At 47.5% G+C, this 17,443-nt stretch overlaps 2 protein-coding genes across 3 annotated transcripts; both read left to right on the top strand.

The window, feature by feature from the left end:
* The first annotated feature begins 2,932 nt into the window (after positions 1 to 2,932).
* Positions 2,933 to 5,429, top strand: RPL27 (ribosomal protein L27). Of its 2 annotated transcripts, none has more exons than XM_059997468.1 (5): positions 2,933 to 3,006; positions 3,246 to 3,328; positions 4,292 to 4,461; positions 5,084 to 5,194; positions 5,307 to 5,429. In XM_059997468.1, the coding sequence occupies exons 2-5, from the start codon at positions 3,248 to 3,250 to the stop codon at positions 5,353 to 5,355; spliced, it is 411 nt and encodes a 136-aa protein (XP_059853451.1). In that variant the 5' UTR covers positions 2,933 to 3,006; positions 3,246 to 3,247; the 3' UTR covers positions 5,356 to 5,429. The 2 variants fall into 2 exon arrangements, with proteins under 2 accessions (XP_059853451.1, XP_059853452.1); XM_059997469.1 differs by lacking the exon at positions 2,933 to 3,006 and adding an exon at positions 3,115 to 3,139.
* A 1,733-nt stretch (positions 5,430 to 7,162) lies between these two features.
* On the top strand, positions 7,163 to 17,434 carry IFI35 (interferon induced protein 35). The gene is made up of 7 exons (XM_059997445.1): positions 7,163 to 7,311; positions 15,438 to 15,527; positions 15,892 to 16,039; positions 16,110 to 16,216; positions 16,318 to 16,504; positions 16,600 to 16,706; positions 16,943 to 17,434. The coding sequence occupies exons 1-7, from the start codon at positions 7,306 to 7,308 to the stop codon at positions 17,132 to 17,134; spliced, it is 837 nt and encodes a 278-aa protein (XP_059853428.1). The 5' UTR covers positions 7,163 to 7,305; the 3' UTR covers positions 17,135 to 17,434.
* Positions 17,435 to 17,443: the final 9 nt, after the last annotated feature.

Below are 17,443 nucleotides of genomic sequence, written 5' to 3'. Positions count from 1 at the left end.
ACAGAGACAAGCCTGCCAGCAGGCCAGCAGTCACGTAGCTGCTAGTCACTGATAACATCTGTATTATAACTGAGCACAGAGGTCTGTGCTTGGCTTGGAGTGAGGCAGACAGGATGAAGGAGGAGAGGAGGGACTGTCAGCCGAGGTCTAAGGCTATGCAAGAACAGAAGGAAAGAGAGCCGTGGATATGTATCCAATGAAAGTGCAGGGTCCATTGTATGATCTGCAAGGCATCGTTAAAGATTTCCAAGATGCTCTGCCTTCATTCATTCACTATTGAGCACCCACCAACTGCTTGGGCCAGGCTAGGTGCTCAGAACTTATCTCTGCCTGCCTTCAAGGAACACAAAGTTTAGCAAAGGAGGTAGCAAGCCAATTGGAGATTTGAGTAGCTTGTTAAAACACAAATTGCTGGGACTTCCCTGGTGGTGCAGTGGTTAAGAATCCGCCTGGCAATGCAGGGGACACAGGTTCAATCCCTGGTCTGGGAAAATCCCACATGCCACGGAGCAACTAAGCCCGTGCACCACAACCACTGAGCGTGCATGACACGACTACTGAAGCCTGTGCTCCTAGAGCCTGTGTTCTGCAGCAAGAGAAGCCACCACAATGAGAAGCCAGAGCACCACAATGAAGAGTAGTCCCCCTGCGCGCAGCAAGGAAGACCCAATGCAGCCAAAAATAAATAATTAAAACAAACAAACAAACAAAAACAACTACAAATTGCTTGGTTCCATCCCCAGAGTTTTTTATTCAGTAACTCTGAGAATTTGCATTTCTAACAAGTTCCCATGCTTGTTATGCTGATGCTGCTGGTCTGGGGACCACACTTTGACAACCACTGATCCAAACCAACTGAAATATGTTCTATAGTAAAATGAAGTGTGGATTGGATTGCTGAGGGAGCATAGAGAAGGAAGAGATGAATTCTGCCTGGGAGAATTCTAGAGTGGCCTTGAAGGATGGATAGGATTTTGCCCAGCTACAGTGGAGGAGAATAACGAAACACGGAACGGCTTGCGTGAAGACCCTGGTGCTCAGAAGGGGTCGGATCTTTGAGTAGTTGAGCTGGCTGGAACCCAGGTGGTATGTGAAGGGTGTGGAGGAGACAGGAACTTATACTGCAAGGAAGATAGGAAGGGAGTGAGAGTTCAAACTTTGGTACAGAGAGCCAGCGAAGGATTTCAGGCAGGTAAGTGGCGGACTTAAGAGTTGTGTTTAGAGAACTTTCTAAAAATAAGATCTATAGCTCATGGCTCCACACCAGACCTGAACTGGAGTCTCTTCAGTTGGCAATGCATATTTAAGCATCCCAAGCAATTTTTGACCCACCCAAAGTTTTGAGGAGGGACTGGAGAAAACAAAGAACTGAAGCTGGATCAGTTAGGGAGCAGGTGTAAAAGGATAGAAAAAATTTAAAAGACATGAGGCAAAATTCACAGGATTTAGTTACTAATTTGATTTGGAGAGTTTTAGTATGTGATAAGAGTTCAAGGCAATGATAAGATTTCAGGGTTTGGTTTCTGTTTTCCAAGAGAGAAACAGCAAAAGACACAAAAGCAGATAAGGAGGGTGAAAGAAGACCATGGAGGTGGACATGGACAGGGTCGTGTGGTGCAGTGGCAAGAGCGGCTTGGGAACAGGGGAACCTTGATCTGCGCCACCAACTCCGTGACTTTGCTGCTCTAGAACTTTCCTCCCATCTTTGAGAGGACAGAGTAGACGATTTCTGAGTTCCTTTCCAACTCTACAATGTCATATTACAAATTAAAACATTTTCATTAAATATAGAAATATAAGTACATATCAGGGTGATAAACTATTGGAATGAAGTCCTGAGGGCTGCGGGGGAAATTGGTCCTTGGAGAGCCTGAAGAAGAGAAATGATGAAACCCTGATTGTTCCCACGTCTTGCCCAAGACCAATCCTATAGATTCGTCAGTGTTCAAATGAGCAAAAACTATAAGATGGTTTCTCTTTCTCTTGAACTCGGAAGACACCTAAGGACCCATCTAAAAACACTCTTCCAGTAAGTGATGGGAAATAATTCAGTTTGAGAGCCAACTAGACCTGGGTTCAAACCCAGATTTGATGATCAGAGCCTTAGGCTCTCTAAATCTCAATTTCGTCATGTCTAAATGGGAGGAAAATACCCAAGATGCAGATTCCTGAGAATTAAATAGCAGTTGACTTACCTAAAGTGCCTAGTATCTTGCCTGGCACAGAGTGGGTACTCAATTTGGTGACTGGGTAAACAGTATGGGCTCAGGAGGACTGCTTGAATCTGAGTTCCCAGCTTGATCACGTACTAGCTGTGGATTTGGGGCAAATTACTTAACCTTCCCAAACCACAGTATCTTCAACTGTGGAATGGAGATAACTTATCTCTTATTGTCGTTATGAGGATCAAAAGAGATAATACACGTAAATAGATTAACTTGGCCTGACACAGCGTACAGAGCTGCTAGTATCACCATAATCGTCCTTCATCTCCCTCCTTTATTCTGGTCGGAAATGTCTCTGACATCATTAGCCTCTAAATGTTGAGGGCAAGTTCCCTTGTTTGATTGATCTTCGTCTCTTCCTTATGCGTAACTGTACACAGTTGGTACTAATAAATGTCCTATTTTGTTTCTTACTCTTCCAAAGCAAAAGAAGTAAATTTCAAACTGTGCCTCCCCCACCCGCTAGCGCCAGAGAAAGGAACTACAACCAGGGGGCAGAGGAGCAGCTGCGTCCACGTAAAAGCCTTCCGGGGGAGGCAGAACTCCTTTGCCCTTTCTACTGCTGGAGCTGCTCATAAAGTTTGATTTGAATAAAAAAACTGCCAGGCCTTCCTTTCCCTTCAAGAGCTTCTTCCGCCCTCAACACAGATTCTGAGCGCCACGCAAGAGGCGGGAAGAAGCCCGAGGGGGCGGGGCAGGAAGTGAGGTCACCCTCCCCGGGGTGAAAGGTAAGCGGAAGTGCTCTTTCTTTCTCTGCTGTAGGCCCGAGAGGTTGCTGCCGGTGAGTAGCGGCTGGGGCAGGGTATTACAATCCGCAGCCATCCGCGGACTGGGGGTTGAGTTGCGGGGTGGTGCCGGGTGCTTTTCATTCCTCGGTCTCTGACGGTTTCGTAGCGGATCCTGTCTTGAGAGCAGTACGTGCGGGCGGCCTGAGCCGAGACGCAGTGAGCGCCGCTGAAGTTCCGGGCCCACAGCCTGAGCTGGCGGGTTTCTGAGCGGCCGTTTCTCTTTTCTCTGCAGACATGGGCAAGTTCATGAAACCCGGGAAGGTGGTGCTGGTCCTGGCCGGTCGCTACTCCGGACGCAAAGCGGTCATCGTAAAGGTACCAACCTCGCGAACCTGTGCCCCTTTGTATCCCGTGAATGGGGCGGGCGGGCGACTTGGAATTCAAGACCTAGTTTGGGGGCATTACCCACTGAGCATTGCGAATGTTGGGGGGGGTTGAATGCATGAGAGCTTTTGAGAGAGAAAGACGCATAATAACAAATGCGAGTTGAATTGGACAGCTGACACCCAACGCGTTTTCTATCAGAGAGGTTTTAAGTGATACTAATGGCTGACGTTTATTGAATGCTTGCTTGGTACCTGGCACTGCCTTATAGGTGTCGTCATGTGCAATCCTTGCGGTAACTATAAGGTTACTTTCTACTGCGAAGGTTTAGAGATGTTAAGTTTAACCTGAGGTCAAACAGGTAGTAAGTTCTGCAGCTGGGACTCCGTAGAAAGAGGAGAAATTGTTACTAGTTAAAATGGTCACTTAGCGTAATCTAGCCGTTCACTGTTTGCCTTTTACCTACGTCTTTAGCCTTTTATGAGATTTTCCTAAGCTCTGGCCACATACACCACTGCTGTTGACTGTTGGGGACACCGGGGCACCCTTGGTTCCCTTTCCTCCGTCTGCCTGAGGCTGGTTTTGGAGTTAGGCAGCCAGGTTTGGAATCCTGCCTCTAACCATTCCTAGCAGTGCAATCCTGGAGGAGGTTAAGAGATGTAAAGTCCTGAGAACTAGTGCTTGGCATATAGCAATCACTTCATAATTGTTAACTGTTGTTACATTTTAAATCTCTTGCCTCCCAGGAACCCTTCCGGATTTTTCCTGGTGGGAAGGAAACCACCCTTTTCCCTGTTACTCTTTGGGCATCTAGCATAGCACTTAGAATGTCTGCTTTGTGTCGTTTTTATAATAGTGGGTCTCAGAGGCCTAGGGGTTGACGGTGTTCTTTCTATACACGCCCTACATCTATCAAAGGGCCTCAATAGCAATAACATGTAATTGCTCACTCAGAACATTGATGACGGCACCTCAGACCGACCCTACAGCCATGCTCTGGTGGCTGGAATTGATCGCTATCCCCGCAAAGTGACAGCTGCCATGGGCAAGAAGAAAATTGCCAAGAGGTCAAAGATCAAGTCTTTCGTGAAAGTTTATAATTATAATCATCTCATGCCTACAAGGTGAGCGTTTCAAGAATGGGAATGAAAGTGACTTTTTCTAACTTTTCCCACTCTCTGCCCTGCTGAATAAGGAGACAACCTTGTAGCCGCTCCAGTGGAAGCGACATCATTTTCAATTTGTCATTTGGCCGTGGTTTCCAGTGTCGCCTCTTTAATCCATCTTGGAAGTGTTCACTTTCCTGTTGTTTTCTATTGATTTCCCTGACTTGGCAAAGCCGGATTGAAAAACCTCTTCCAAACTTGCTCTTGGTCTGTCTCTCTCCTCACCTGAAAATTCTTTGAAGTGTTGGGTAAAGGTTGTTCCATTTGTTTCCAGCCACAGTAAACACAGGCATAGAATCTGGCCTGCCTTCTTCCACTCTCAAGGATAATAGTTATTATAGGGTAGGGTAGTTGTGGGAAACTGAGAGTGAATTATGAAGTTTTTCAGTGGCTTGAATCTATGTAAAAGAGTTTGTTAAAACTGGGCATTTCCAAAGAATATCATCAGGACTTTAGCACAGTTTTGATGATAGCTCCTGTGGAGTCAGACCTTAACGTGCCGATGTCCCAGGAGTGGGGCGGAGGGGTGAAGGCCCTGGCAGCATGTGGGCTGCTCCTACCTTCCTGCCATTGTTCCCAGGTACTCTGTGGATATCCCCTTGGACAAAACTGTTGTCAACAAGGATGTCTTCAGAGACCCTGCTCTCAAACGCAAGGCCCGACGAGAGGCCAAGGTCAAGTTTGAGGAGAGGTAAGTAGGCTTTGGTAGTGAATGCTGGAGTATGGTTTCACTGTTCTCCATGAAGACAGTTTTGTCTTCTGTGATTCCTCCCCTCATTAGTGTCCTTTTTTCCCCCCTCTAGATACAAGACCGGCAAGAACAAATGGTTCTTTCAGAAGCTGCGGTTTTAGGTCTGTCTTGTTTGAGTCATTACAAATACAAAAATACAAAAAAAAATCCACGTGTCTGCTTTCTTCTTGTTATTAGACTGGGAAAGAACATTCATACGATGAGAGACACTGGGTGGTGGATGAGGGACTGTGGGAAAATATAAAATAAAAGGTACATCTGCCTTTGTGAGACATGGGCTACTTCTGTCCATAGCCTGATAATCCTTTAATGGTCTAACTCAGTGGGTAAAATGTCATATTGAACTGTTTCCCCAAAAGAGCTACTCTGGACATTTTTAGGTGTGGAATTGTTTAAGCATCCCTGGCTTCAACCCATTACATATCTAGAGAACTGTTCCCCCACCCCCACCCCGTGTGACAACCAAAGGCCCCTCTGAGTGGACACCATCTACTTTGGATTAAGAGTCACTAACTTGAGGTGGTTTGTTAAACCGGAGTGCCAGATTTGGTAGGTCAGAATTCAGCATCTTGTCAAGTGATGTTGGTGCTGCTTGGACGAGGACCACACTGGAGAACTGCTCTAGATGGGGATGGACACCAACAATGAAGGCCTGAGCCACAGAGCAGCCATTCCTAGTGGGACCAAGGAGAGGTCCCCAAGTGGTCTGTCTAGCGGAGACAGGCAAGGAAGGGGGTGGGGCTCTGGATTGTCACCACTGTGTTACAGGAAAGGCGTTTGGCCCTTCTATAGCATTTACTGTGACTGGTGTTACTGATGAAATAGGTTCTCCAGGCAAGCTAATACTAAGTCACTAAATGGAACTAGGATTCAAATGGCCCTATTTGCCAAGCTTCACACTTGGCACACTTTCAGCTGGGGTGAGGAGTGGGGGCATGAGAAAGGGGCTCAGTAAGTTACTCTGAGTGGGAAGCCCTGGACTAGGTGAAAATAGAAAACTTATATCCTGCACTTAAGTGTGTTTTTTTTTTTTTTTTTTGGCTGCGTTGGGTCTTCGTTGCTACGAGCAGGCTTTTCTCTAATTGTGGTGAGCGGGGTCTACTCTCCGTTGCAGTGCGCGAGCTTCTCATTGCAGTGACTTCTCTTTTTGGAGCACGGGCTCTAGAGCGCAGGCTCAGTAGTTGTGGTCCAGGGGCTTAGTTGCTCCGCGGTATGTGGGATCTTCTCAGACTTTTGTCCCCTGCGTTGGCAGGCAGATTCTTAACCACTGCGCCACCAGGGAAGCCCCTCACCCTTAAGTGTTCGATGTCTCCAGTAAGTCACACTCACAGTCACAAATGGAACTATATTTAAACCCTCCTTTAACTAAAAATTCAAGTTCAAATACTGTTCCAACCAGGTTTGGATACATGCATCACTTCCTAGCAATGTGACTTTGGGCAGGTTTCTGCACTTCTGTGCCTCACAAGTTTAGAATCTCATCGGGAAAATGGAACCAACTTCAAGTGATTGTTGAGTTAATTCATGGGAAGCAGAATTGGTATTGGGCACATAACAGCTCTCAAGTGCTGGCTGTTGCTACAGCTTCTTCAACTTGATGGGGCTTTATCTGTCCTGGTTGCATTTCTCATTCAGTTATCAACATCTGCATGTTCTGGGCAACATTCTAAGCTCTTGGGAAATAGCCATTAACAAAGCAGACAAAATTCTACCAATAGGCCTGTGCTGGGATTGCTAGGTTGGGAATGAATGGCTGATTGGGGCCAGCATTCAGTTTGTAGTTGCTTGTGGGGTAACTTCCCCTGAGGCCTCACAGCTGGGGGAAGTTCGAAGACCAGGAAGCCACCCAGGGGTGGAGTACGGAAGGGCAGGGACTTTACTGAAATGAAAGTGAAAGCAAAGAGCCTGCGTAAGAACCATAAGAAGTGTCTTTCAGGCTCTGCTGGGGAGACCAAAACTCCTCAAAGTGCAAGCAAGACTTTAGTCGCGTTGGACCCTGCCAGTTTGTGCCAGCTCTGAAGCTTCAGCCCTTGCTAACTGGACCTTAGACCATGATGGTGAGAGGAGGGTCTTGGGGGTGGGGGGAATCCAAGAGCAATGCTCCTCTTGGCCAGGAATCTACAGGTATCCCAGGGCCTGGCAGGCAACCCTCTCCCTACCCACCTCTTAGACCTGCTACAGGTCTGGGGAGTGACGGCTGGGATGACCTCTCTGCAAGGGAGTTGGTCCCCTAATCCACTGCCTCAGAGACGGTTCTATAACCTGCATCTCGGGATCGTGAATTCCTTGTGTGGATGTGCATTTTTCTGGAGAAAGAATCCATCGTTTTCATTAGATACTCAAAGGGTTCTGTGACCCCAAAAAGTTTAAGAATTGCTCCAACCTTTATCTCCTGAGATCTTCCTCAACAAGTTCCTCCCCTCCTTATATTTCCATCTAAATGTCACCTTGACCTCTCCTGAGGGCGAGGGGAAGAAGTGTTACCCTGTCTGCTGTGGTCCCCGCTTTCCCAACCCCTGATCGCCCCTGCTCGTGCTAGACTAAGCCCTCTGCGGGCTGGTCCTCTGTCTCAGCCTGTTCACCCTTGATCCTCGGTGCCCAGCACAGTGCCTGGCATGCAGTAGGCGCTCAATAAACAGCTGTTGAGTGAATGAATCTCATTTCCCTAGTTTCTTCAGTATTTCTCCCTGATACTAGCCCGTCTGTTACAAATATATAGGTCTCTTGCTTGGAAATTTTTCATTTGCCCCTCAAATGTTGAAGGAAGACACAGGCTGTAGAGGCCAGCCTGCCTGGTTCCAAATCCTGGTTCCTCCAAATGTGTGGCCCTGGGTAAGTTATTAGCCTCTCTAAAGTTTACGATCTAAGCCCCATTTCCTTATCTATTTGGTGGGAATGATGGTAACACTTCCACACAAGAATACCTACCTGCCACAATTAAACTAAACAATCCCTAAAATACACAGTAAAAACTGAGCACGCTGCTTGGCACATACTGAGTGCTCAATACATGTTCATTATTGTTAATACTGCCAGTTCCCCAGTTCAGCCACCCCTCACTCCTCCCACTCTGGTAAAAGTGCTCTCTTAAAGGGCCTTTACATATTAGAAAGGAAAGAAGGAAGGTGGATTCAGGAAACTGTAGTTTTTTTTATATAAATTTATTTAATTTATTTATTTTTGGCTGTGTTGGGTCTTTGTTGCTGTGCGCGGGCTTTCTCCAGCTGCGGCGAGCAGGGGCCACTCTTCGTTGCGGTGCGCGGGCCTCTCATTGCGGTGGCCTCTCGTTGCGGAGCACGGGCTCTAGGCACGCGGGCTTCAGTAGTTGTGGCATGTGGGCTCAGTAGTTGTGGCTCATGGGCTCCAGAGTGCAGGTCCAGTAGTTCTGGCGCACGGGCCCAGTTGCTCCGCGGCACGTGGGATCCTCCCGGACCAGGGCTTGAACCCGTGTCCCCTGCATTGGCAGGCAGACTCCTAACCACTGCGCCACCAGGGAAGCCCAGGAAACTGTATTTTTTAAATATCACCCTAAATTCATTATTGAGAGACAGAGTCTATTAATGACATTGTGATGTCTATCTTCCCAGAATTTTTATGCATTAATAAATATCCTCATGAATTAAAACATTTTAAACCATCAGAATAGGGAATGTATAGGCAGCTTTATATTTTGCTTATTGTGAGCATTTTTTCATGTTAAATGTTCTTTATGACTGTCTTTTAATTGCTAAATATTTTATATTTAGCTGTTTCTTGTTGGACGTGTAGATTTCTTTTTTTTTTCCATTGTAAACAAGGCTACTGTAATCATCCTTGTACGTGAACTGACCATCTCCTTAGGATAAGCAGGACTGTTTTTTGTTGCTCAATCTCAGCAGTCATTCTCATGCCTCCTGGCAGAAGGCTTGTTAGCAGCACTGGGCACAGCTGCGGGCTCCTCTGCCTTAAACGTGTTGTTCTTCATGCCTGCTCTCCTTCAGGTTTCACTAGCCCCTCCTCTGCATTCTCCTTGGCTGGTTCTTCCTTGTTCCCCTGATCTCTTAGTGTTGGTTGCCCCAGAAATCAGCCCTTGGACCTCTACATGTTGATCTCATTTAATTTTGTGACTTTAAGTATCTCTGCTTGGATAATTTTCAAATTTATACTCATGGCCTGGACCCCTTCCCTGGATGCCACATCATAGAGGCAACCACCACTTTACATCTCTACTGGGATGTCAGATAAGCACTTCATCCCTAATATGTTCAAAGTAAACCCCAATCTCTTCCATCCAACGTATTTCCCATCTCGGCAAATGGCTCTCCTTCCCCTCAGTTGCTCAAGCCTAACAGCTTAGTGTCATCACAGACTCGTCTCTTTCTTCCACATCCTACTTCCAATCCATCAGCAACTTGAATCAATCTAAACTCTTTTTTGTGTGTGTGTGTGGCACGCTTGCGCGGCTTGCTGGATCCTAGTTCCCCAGCCAGGGTTTGAACCCGTGTCCCCTGGAGTGGAAGTGTGGAGTCCTAACCACTGGACCGCCAGGGAATTCCCTCAATCAATCTAAACTCTTGACTACGCCTCACCACCTCCACTGCTACCACCTGATCCAGGCCATCAGCATTGCTCACATGGACACTGTCATGACCTCCTAAGTAGTCTCCCTGTTAGTGCCCTTTCCCCACATCAGTCTGTTCACACTGTTAGCATTTAAGCCTGCCTGCAGCCTCCCATCTCACTTTATGTGAAAGGCCCTTCATGGCCCCACTCTGTTTTCTCTGTGACTTTATCTCCCACCACTCCGCCCTCACTCGCTCTGCTCCAGCCACATTGGTCTCCTTGATGTTCCTCAAATACATACAACAAACTCCCACCTCAGGGCCTTTGCACTTGCCGCTCCCTCTGCATAAAACTTTCCCCCACATATACACACGGCTAACTCCTTTATCTCCTTCAAGTATATGATCAAATATCTCAACGAGGCCTACTCTGATCACCCCAGTTAAAACTGTACTCCAACATTCTCTGTCCTCCCTTCTCTGTTTTTGTCCATAACACTTATCACTAACATACTGCAGATTTTACTTATTTATTGTGTTTATTATCTGGCTCATCCCCTAAAACGTAAACTCCACAGGGAAGTTTTGTCTGTTTGGTTCACTACTGTGTCCCCAGAGCCTAGAACAGGGCCCGACACGTGGTAGATGCCTGGTAGCTGATCGTTGCATGAGTGAATAAGGAAGCAAATGAGGGAGGGGACTTCCTGTAGCCCTCCTTTTCTTTTGCCTCTGTTTCATCACTCCTCTTCCTTTGTGTCTATGATGCTACCTAATCCTGGCCCTGACCCTGACCATGCCTTCTTTTTCTTTTCTTTTTTAACATTTATTTATTTATTTTGGCTGCACCGGGTCTTAGTTGCGGCACATGGGATCTTCGTTGCGGCATGCGGCCTCTTAATTGTGGCATGTGAACTCTTAGTTGTGGCATGCATGTGGGATCTAGTTCCCTGACAAGGGATCGAACCCAGGCCCCCTGCCTGGAACACGGAGTCTTACCCACTGGACCACCAGGGAAGTCCCCATGCCTTCTTTTTCTTCTCTGCATTCCTTTATCTTTCCTGACCCCTGACTAGGTATCTTCAAAGATCACATTTTTAAGGGCTCTGTCCCTGAATGAGTTCTTCCATCCTCTTGGCTTCTACTATTACCACATACTGTTCTAACCCAGAGTCCAAGCCACCAAGTCCTGTCCCTGACACTCTGTGTCTTCAACAGCCTTGGGTTTGACTTACTTTGGCCCATTAGGGCCAAAGTTTTTTTGTTTGTTTGGTTTTGTTTTTTGTGGGTTTTTTTTGTTTTGTTTTTGGCCACACCACGTGGCTTCCAGGATCTCAGTTCCCCGGCCACGGATTGAACCCAGGCCACAGCAGTGAAAGCCTGGAATCCTAACCACCAGGCCATCAGGGAACTCCCACCATTAGTTAACCTTGATGAACCTCAGGTTCCTCAACTATCAAACGGGGATTATTAAAATACAAAACATTTAACATAGCACTCATCATATGCCGGGAACTACTTTTCCAAATAAAATTATACATAGGTAGAAATTGCTGTTCCCACTTTACAGATGAAGAAACCAAGGCACAGAGAGTTAAATAACTTGCCCATTGTCTTGGCAGTAGTAAGAGGAGCTGAATGTAAACCCTGGAGTTTTGGCCCCAGAACTTGTGCTCTTAACTGCTATATTACACTGCCTCTCAGTACTGCTATGATGAACACAGATAGCATGAGATTTTATCTTAGGGGTTGTTAGGTTCTAAACTTGGCAAGTAAGGCAGAAGAATGCATGTAGTCAAATGAACCTCAAATCATTAACTCACCCCTGAGTATCCAGAATTTACAGTCTCTCAGTGAGCTCAGTGTAAAACGGATCCCTTTTCTTTTTTCAGTTGAGTACCAGATGGATACTGGCTTGCATTTAGAGACCAAGTTATCATGTTAGTTAAGTAAATAATTAGCATGTGTAGTTGAATTCAAGTAAGTGACTACAATCAGCCTGTGTTGTCCTTAAGAAGTCTGTGATAGAGAAGTTTCAGTTGGGAGTTGGAGACAGGAGGCAGTTTTGTGATACTTAAATGGGATGGAGTCCAACTGTGCCGATCACTTAGCAGGTCCCCAGTAACTACTGGCTCTCTTCCCTTGCCTGCTGGGTCAATGACATTATACCAAATCCTTGGACACCCAAGTCTGCAACCTCAGTGTTGCATCGCCTCTCCAGTCTGTCCCCTCTGTCGCTTTAATACAGCATCCGGAGTCTGGCAGCTTTTCCTCTTGAGATGTACTCATCTGTGTGTGCTCCTTGTGCCCAGTGCCAGAGGTTCAGGTCAGCTCCTGTCACGTCTGTGAGAATTAGAGCCACAGATCTGGGCTTGTTCTCCCCACTCCCCAGTTCCTGCTGCTCCAGTTCATCCTGCCATCACTGCCAGCTTTTTTTTTTTTTTTTTAAGTATAGTTGATTTACAATGTTATGTTAGTTTCAGGTGTACAGCAAAGTGATCCAGTTATACATATATGTATTCTTTTTCAGATTCTTTTCCATTATAGGTTATTGCAAGATATTGAATATAGTTCCCTGTGCTATATACAGTAGGTCCTTGTTTATCTATTTTATACATAATAGTGTGCATCTGCTAATCCCAGACTCCTAATTTATCCGTCCTTCACCCCTTTTCCCCTTTGGTAACCATAAGTTTGTTTCCTATGTCTGTGAGTCTGTTTTTGTTTTGTAAATAAATTAATCTGTGTCTTTTTTTTTAGATTTCACATATAAGTGGTATCATATGGTATTTGTCTTTCTCGACTTACTTCATTTAGTATGGTAATCTCTAGGTCCATCCATTGCTGTAAATGGCATTATTTCATTCTTTTTTATGGCTGAGTAATATTCCTCTGTGTGTGTGTGTGTGTGTGTGTGTGTGTGTGTGTGTGTGTGTGTACACACACACATATATATATATAACATCTTTATTCATCTGTTGATGAACAGTTAACTTGCTTCCATGTCTTGGCTATCGTAAATAGTGCTGCTATGAACATTGGGGTGCATGTGTTGTTTTGAATTAGGGTTTTCATCTTTTCCGGATATATGCCCAGGAGCAGGATTGCTGGATCATATGGGTAATTCTATTTTTAGTTTTTTAAAGAGCCTCCATACTGTACTCCATTGTGGCTGCACCAATTTACATTCCCACCAACAGTGTAGGAGAGTTCCCTTTTCTCCACACCCTCTCCAGCCTTTATTATTTATAGACTTTTTAAGGATGGCCATTCTGACTGGTGTGAGGTGATACTTCATTGTAGTATTCATTTGCATTTTTCTAATAATTAGCAATATTGAGCATCTTTTCATGTGCCTGTTGGCCACCTGTATGTCTTCTTTGAAGAAATATCTATTTAGGTCTTCTGTCCATTTTTTGATGACCGGATTGCACTCTTTTCAACACTGTGTCCATCACCTCACTCCCCCTTTCAGAAATCTTCACCAGTTCCCCATTTTCCCACTGATAAACTCTCTGGCCTGAATTGTTTTGTTTGTTTGTTTGTTTTTCCTTGTATCCATTCACCAGTGGATGGACGTTTTTGAATGTTTTTTTTAAACTGTAATTATGAAGCTTTTAAAACTAAATTTACTTATTTATTTATTTAAAGCTATTTATTAAATAGCATTGCCAATTACTACATTTTCAAACAATATGTATAATTAGATCAAGATTTAAAGCAGAAGTAAAAAGAGGATGGATTAAAGACTGAATCCAACTTTTATTTTTCATATTTATTTAAAATCAAGCCATCTAGGCTTCCCTGGTGGCGCAGTGGTTGAGAGTCCGCCTGCCGATGCAGGGGACACGGGTTCGTGCCCCGGTCCGGGAAGATCCCGCATGCTGCGGAGCAGCTGGGCCCGTGAGCCATGGCCGCTGAGCCTGCGCATCCAGAGCCTGTGCTCCGCAACGGGAGAGGCCACAACAGTGAGAGGCCCGCGTACCGCAAAAAAATAAAATAAAATAAAGCCATCTTTTTCAAATAAAAATCCAGATTTCTGGTTTCCCTTAGAAATGGGAAGATATAGGATACTGAGACCACATTCCATGTGAAAAAACTTGGCTAGAGCCGAGAAGGGGTTGTCACTTTAGTTGGGACATGCTGTCTGCAGGATGTAAGAGTCCCCACCTCTCCATATCACACTGTACCTGCTCCCCTGACTCATTGATGTCATGTAACTGACCCTGAAAGTCACTGATTATTTCTCACTACTCATTAATTGGCATTATTTGGTCAAGCCCTAGTTTTCTTCTGCTTAAAATAGAGTGAACTCACACTGAATTATTCAACGCCCACTGTAATATGTTCCCGTTCTGTCATTCGTTCACTTCATTCATTCACTCACTTCATTCATTCATTCAACACGGGTTTACTGAATGCCTGTTTTGTGCCAGGGACTCTGCTGAACACTTGGGACACAGAGATGGCCAGGACAGAGTCCCGTCCTCCCCAGTGAGCTCACACTTCCCTGAGCTGACCTTATTTATCAGGCTTCCAACCACAGGGTGAGCTCTCCATCCCACAAACAAAGGTGCATTTATTCCCATCCCTGGTGTCACTCCCCTGCCCATTTGTCAGCTCTCTCTGGATCTGCTCCAAATCACACCCAGCCTGAAAGGCTGCTTGGTACAGCAGAAAGGGTGGCAGTCATGGGACAAGCTGGGAGATGTGGGGTAAATTACTCCCCTACTCTGAGTTTGATTTCTTCACTGTAAAGCATAGACTAAGAGTCGAGAGTCAGACTGCCTAGGGCCAGATGACTTCAGGTAAGTCACTTGATCTCTCTGAGCTACTGTTGCCTCATCTGCAAAATAAGAAGAGGGTGTTTATTTCATAAGGTTGTTGCAAGACATGAGTGGTATAATCCATATAAAGGGCTTAGCACATGTTAGCTGATAGTCTTATGACATCTTGCAACTGTAAGCTCCTACTACTCCTCGAGGCCTCCCTAGTTGTGTTAACCCCTTTGGGACGGTCCCTCCTCCAAATTCCCGCTGTCCTCCACCATCAGCCTCTCCTCCACCATCAGTCGTGTGATTGTGCACTGTCTTGAGTACTGTTTGTTTGTCTGTTTGAAATATTTATTTATTTATTTTGGCTGTGCTGGGTCTTAGTTGCAGCATGCAGGATCTTCGTTGCGGCATACGGACTCTTAGTTGTGGCATGCGTGCGGGATCTAGTTCCCCGACCAGGGGTCGAACCCAGACAGGCTGCATTGGGAGTGCAGTCTTACCCACTGGACCACCAGGGAAGTCCCTTGAGTACCGTTTTATACGGGCCTAAGCGCTGGACCCTTTTCATCCACTGCCTGTGTCGTGCCCAGTACCTCATAGCAGGAGCTCAATCAGTGTTTGTTAAACTCTGGTCTCCAGGAATGACCCAGCCGTGGCTGCTGCAAAGGCTCCTGCCTTTCAGAGCAGCTGCGATGGGGGCAGCCAGGCTGGGCCAGGACAAGCCCAGGGCAAGGTAAAGGGGTTGGGCTGTTCTCGGGCTGAGCACCAACTCTGCTCCTGGAGTGTCCAGAATAGCGGCCCCCTTTCCCTGGGTCATTCATTCTCTGGAAAGGCAGGTGGATGTCTGGTTGTTCCCCTCTGCTCCAATAGGCCCTCCAAGCCCTTCAGGAGGAACAGGCCAAACTAAAGACCAGGCTACAGGAGCTGAAAAGGAAGCTCAGGGACAACCCCCAAGACAAGGTAAGCTGGGAGGGGGTATGGCCTGGTAGAAAGAGCTGGGGAGGTCTTGGTTTCACTACTGCCTCTGCCATTTCCGTGCTGTGTGACCTCGAGTGTGTTACTTGAACTCTCTGAACCTGTCTGCTGCTCTGTAAAGTGGAGCTACCTACCTCACAGGCTTGTGTGAGGACAAACTAAGATTTTGTATGTAAAGTGCCGGTACATGCTTGGCCCACATTCATCCGCTTAGTTACCCAGCTCTTCTTTCAGTGTTCATCCCTGGCACTCAGCATCAGTGGCATGTAATTGGGGGTGCTTTCCTCCTGGGAGTGGGGCGCTCTCCCAACCCTGAAATCTGCATCAGCCTCTCCTCCCCCACCTCCAGATCCCATTCCCAGTGCCTGAGACCCCCCTGGTGTTCCGAGGAGACATTCAGCAGGGCAAGGAAACAACCAAGTCTGTGGTTTCTAACCTGCGGATCTGTTACCCTCTGCCTGGAGGCTCTGCTCTGGTCACCTTTGATGACCCCAATGGTGAGCTCCAGGAAACCTTGGGAGGGAGGCTGGGAGGCTTCCTAAGTACTGACCCTGCTCCCCCACCCAGTGGCCAAGCAGGTGCTGCAGCAGACGGAGCACACGATCGATGTGGAAGGGTTCCGACTGCGGGTGCAGGTCCAGCCCTTGGAGCTGCCCATGCTGACCACCATCCAGGTGACAGAATGGCAGGGCCCTGGGATCTGCACGGGGCCCCATGCACCTGGGCACAGGGGAGTGGGGTGTGCCTGGGATGACTCCCTCCTGCCTCCCCCTAGGTGTCCAGCCAGATGAATGAACAGAGAGTACTGGTCAGTGGGTTTCCTGCCGGGCTTAAGCTAAGTGAGGAGGAGCTGCTGGACAAGCTGGAGATCTTCTTTGGCAAGAGCAAGAACGGGGGTGGCGATGTGGAGACGCGGGAACTGCTGCAAGGCAGTGTCATGCTGGGCTTCGCTAAGGATACAGGTAAGGGCCTTGTCTGCGAGATGAGAGCAGAGGCACCAGGCCACAGGAGGGGGGAGCCCTTGATGCTGAAGGTCCCCCGCTCCCTGTCCCTGCAGTGGCCCAGCACCTGTGCCAGACGGGCCAGTTCACAGTGCCACTGGGTAAGCAGCAGTTCCCTCTGAGAGTCTCTCCCTACGTGAGTGGAAAGATCCAGAAGGCTGAGGTAAGTGGGAAGGTGGAAGATGGGGACTGGACCCGGTAACCTGTCTGCCTGCCAGAAACTTGCCCAAGGAAGGACCACAGCCCTGAAACCCCACAGACCTACCCGCTGCCAACCTCTCCAGGCCTCCTGCCCCCTCCCATACTCCCACGGTCGCCACCTGCCCCGACCTCTGCCCCGCCCCGACCCCCCAGCCCAACCTGCACGAGCCCTTGCCCAGCTCCTGGCTCCTTTTCCAGATCAGGTCCCTGCCAGTGCCCCACTCGGTGCTGGTGCTCAACATTCCCGATGTCCTGGATGGCCCGGAGTTACAAGACGTCCTGGAGATCCACTTCCAGAAGCCCACCCGTGGGGGTGGGGAGGTGGAAGCCGTGGCAGTCATGCCCCTGGGACAGCAGGGCCTGGCAGTCTTCACTGCCAAGTTGGGCTAGGAGCCTGCCCTGCTCATCACCCCCCGCCCCTCTGCCAAGGTTCTCAAACCAGGCTGGGGTTGGACGCATATACAGGAGAGAGAGATCATGCTGGTCAACGGCAGGAGGGACTATGAATTGTGAAACGCTGCCCCGAGAACAGTAAAAGCGCCTGCATTGCACGATCTTCTTCCTCATTTCATTTCAAGAAAGGAAACTCGATTAGGCCATGGAAGAAGGCTAGGGGGAGGGAGAAACCCTAGCCTTCCACTAGCAGCACTGGCCTTCCACAAGCTCCCCTTCCCGTCCACTATCAGAGGCAACATCCAG

The sequence above is a fragment of the Delphinus delphis genome, chromosome 19, assembly GCF_949987515.2.
Source record: "Delphinus delphis chromosome 19, mDelDel1.2, whole genome shotgun sequence".
NCBI classification, from domain to species: Eukaryota; Metazoa; Chordata; class Mammalia; order Artiodactyla; family Delphinidae; genus Delphinus; species Delphinus delphis.
The sequence above is the reverse complement of the archived record's forward strand: the minus strand, read 5'-3'. Positions and strand labels throughout refer to the sequence as shown.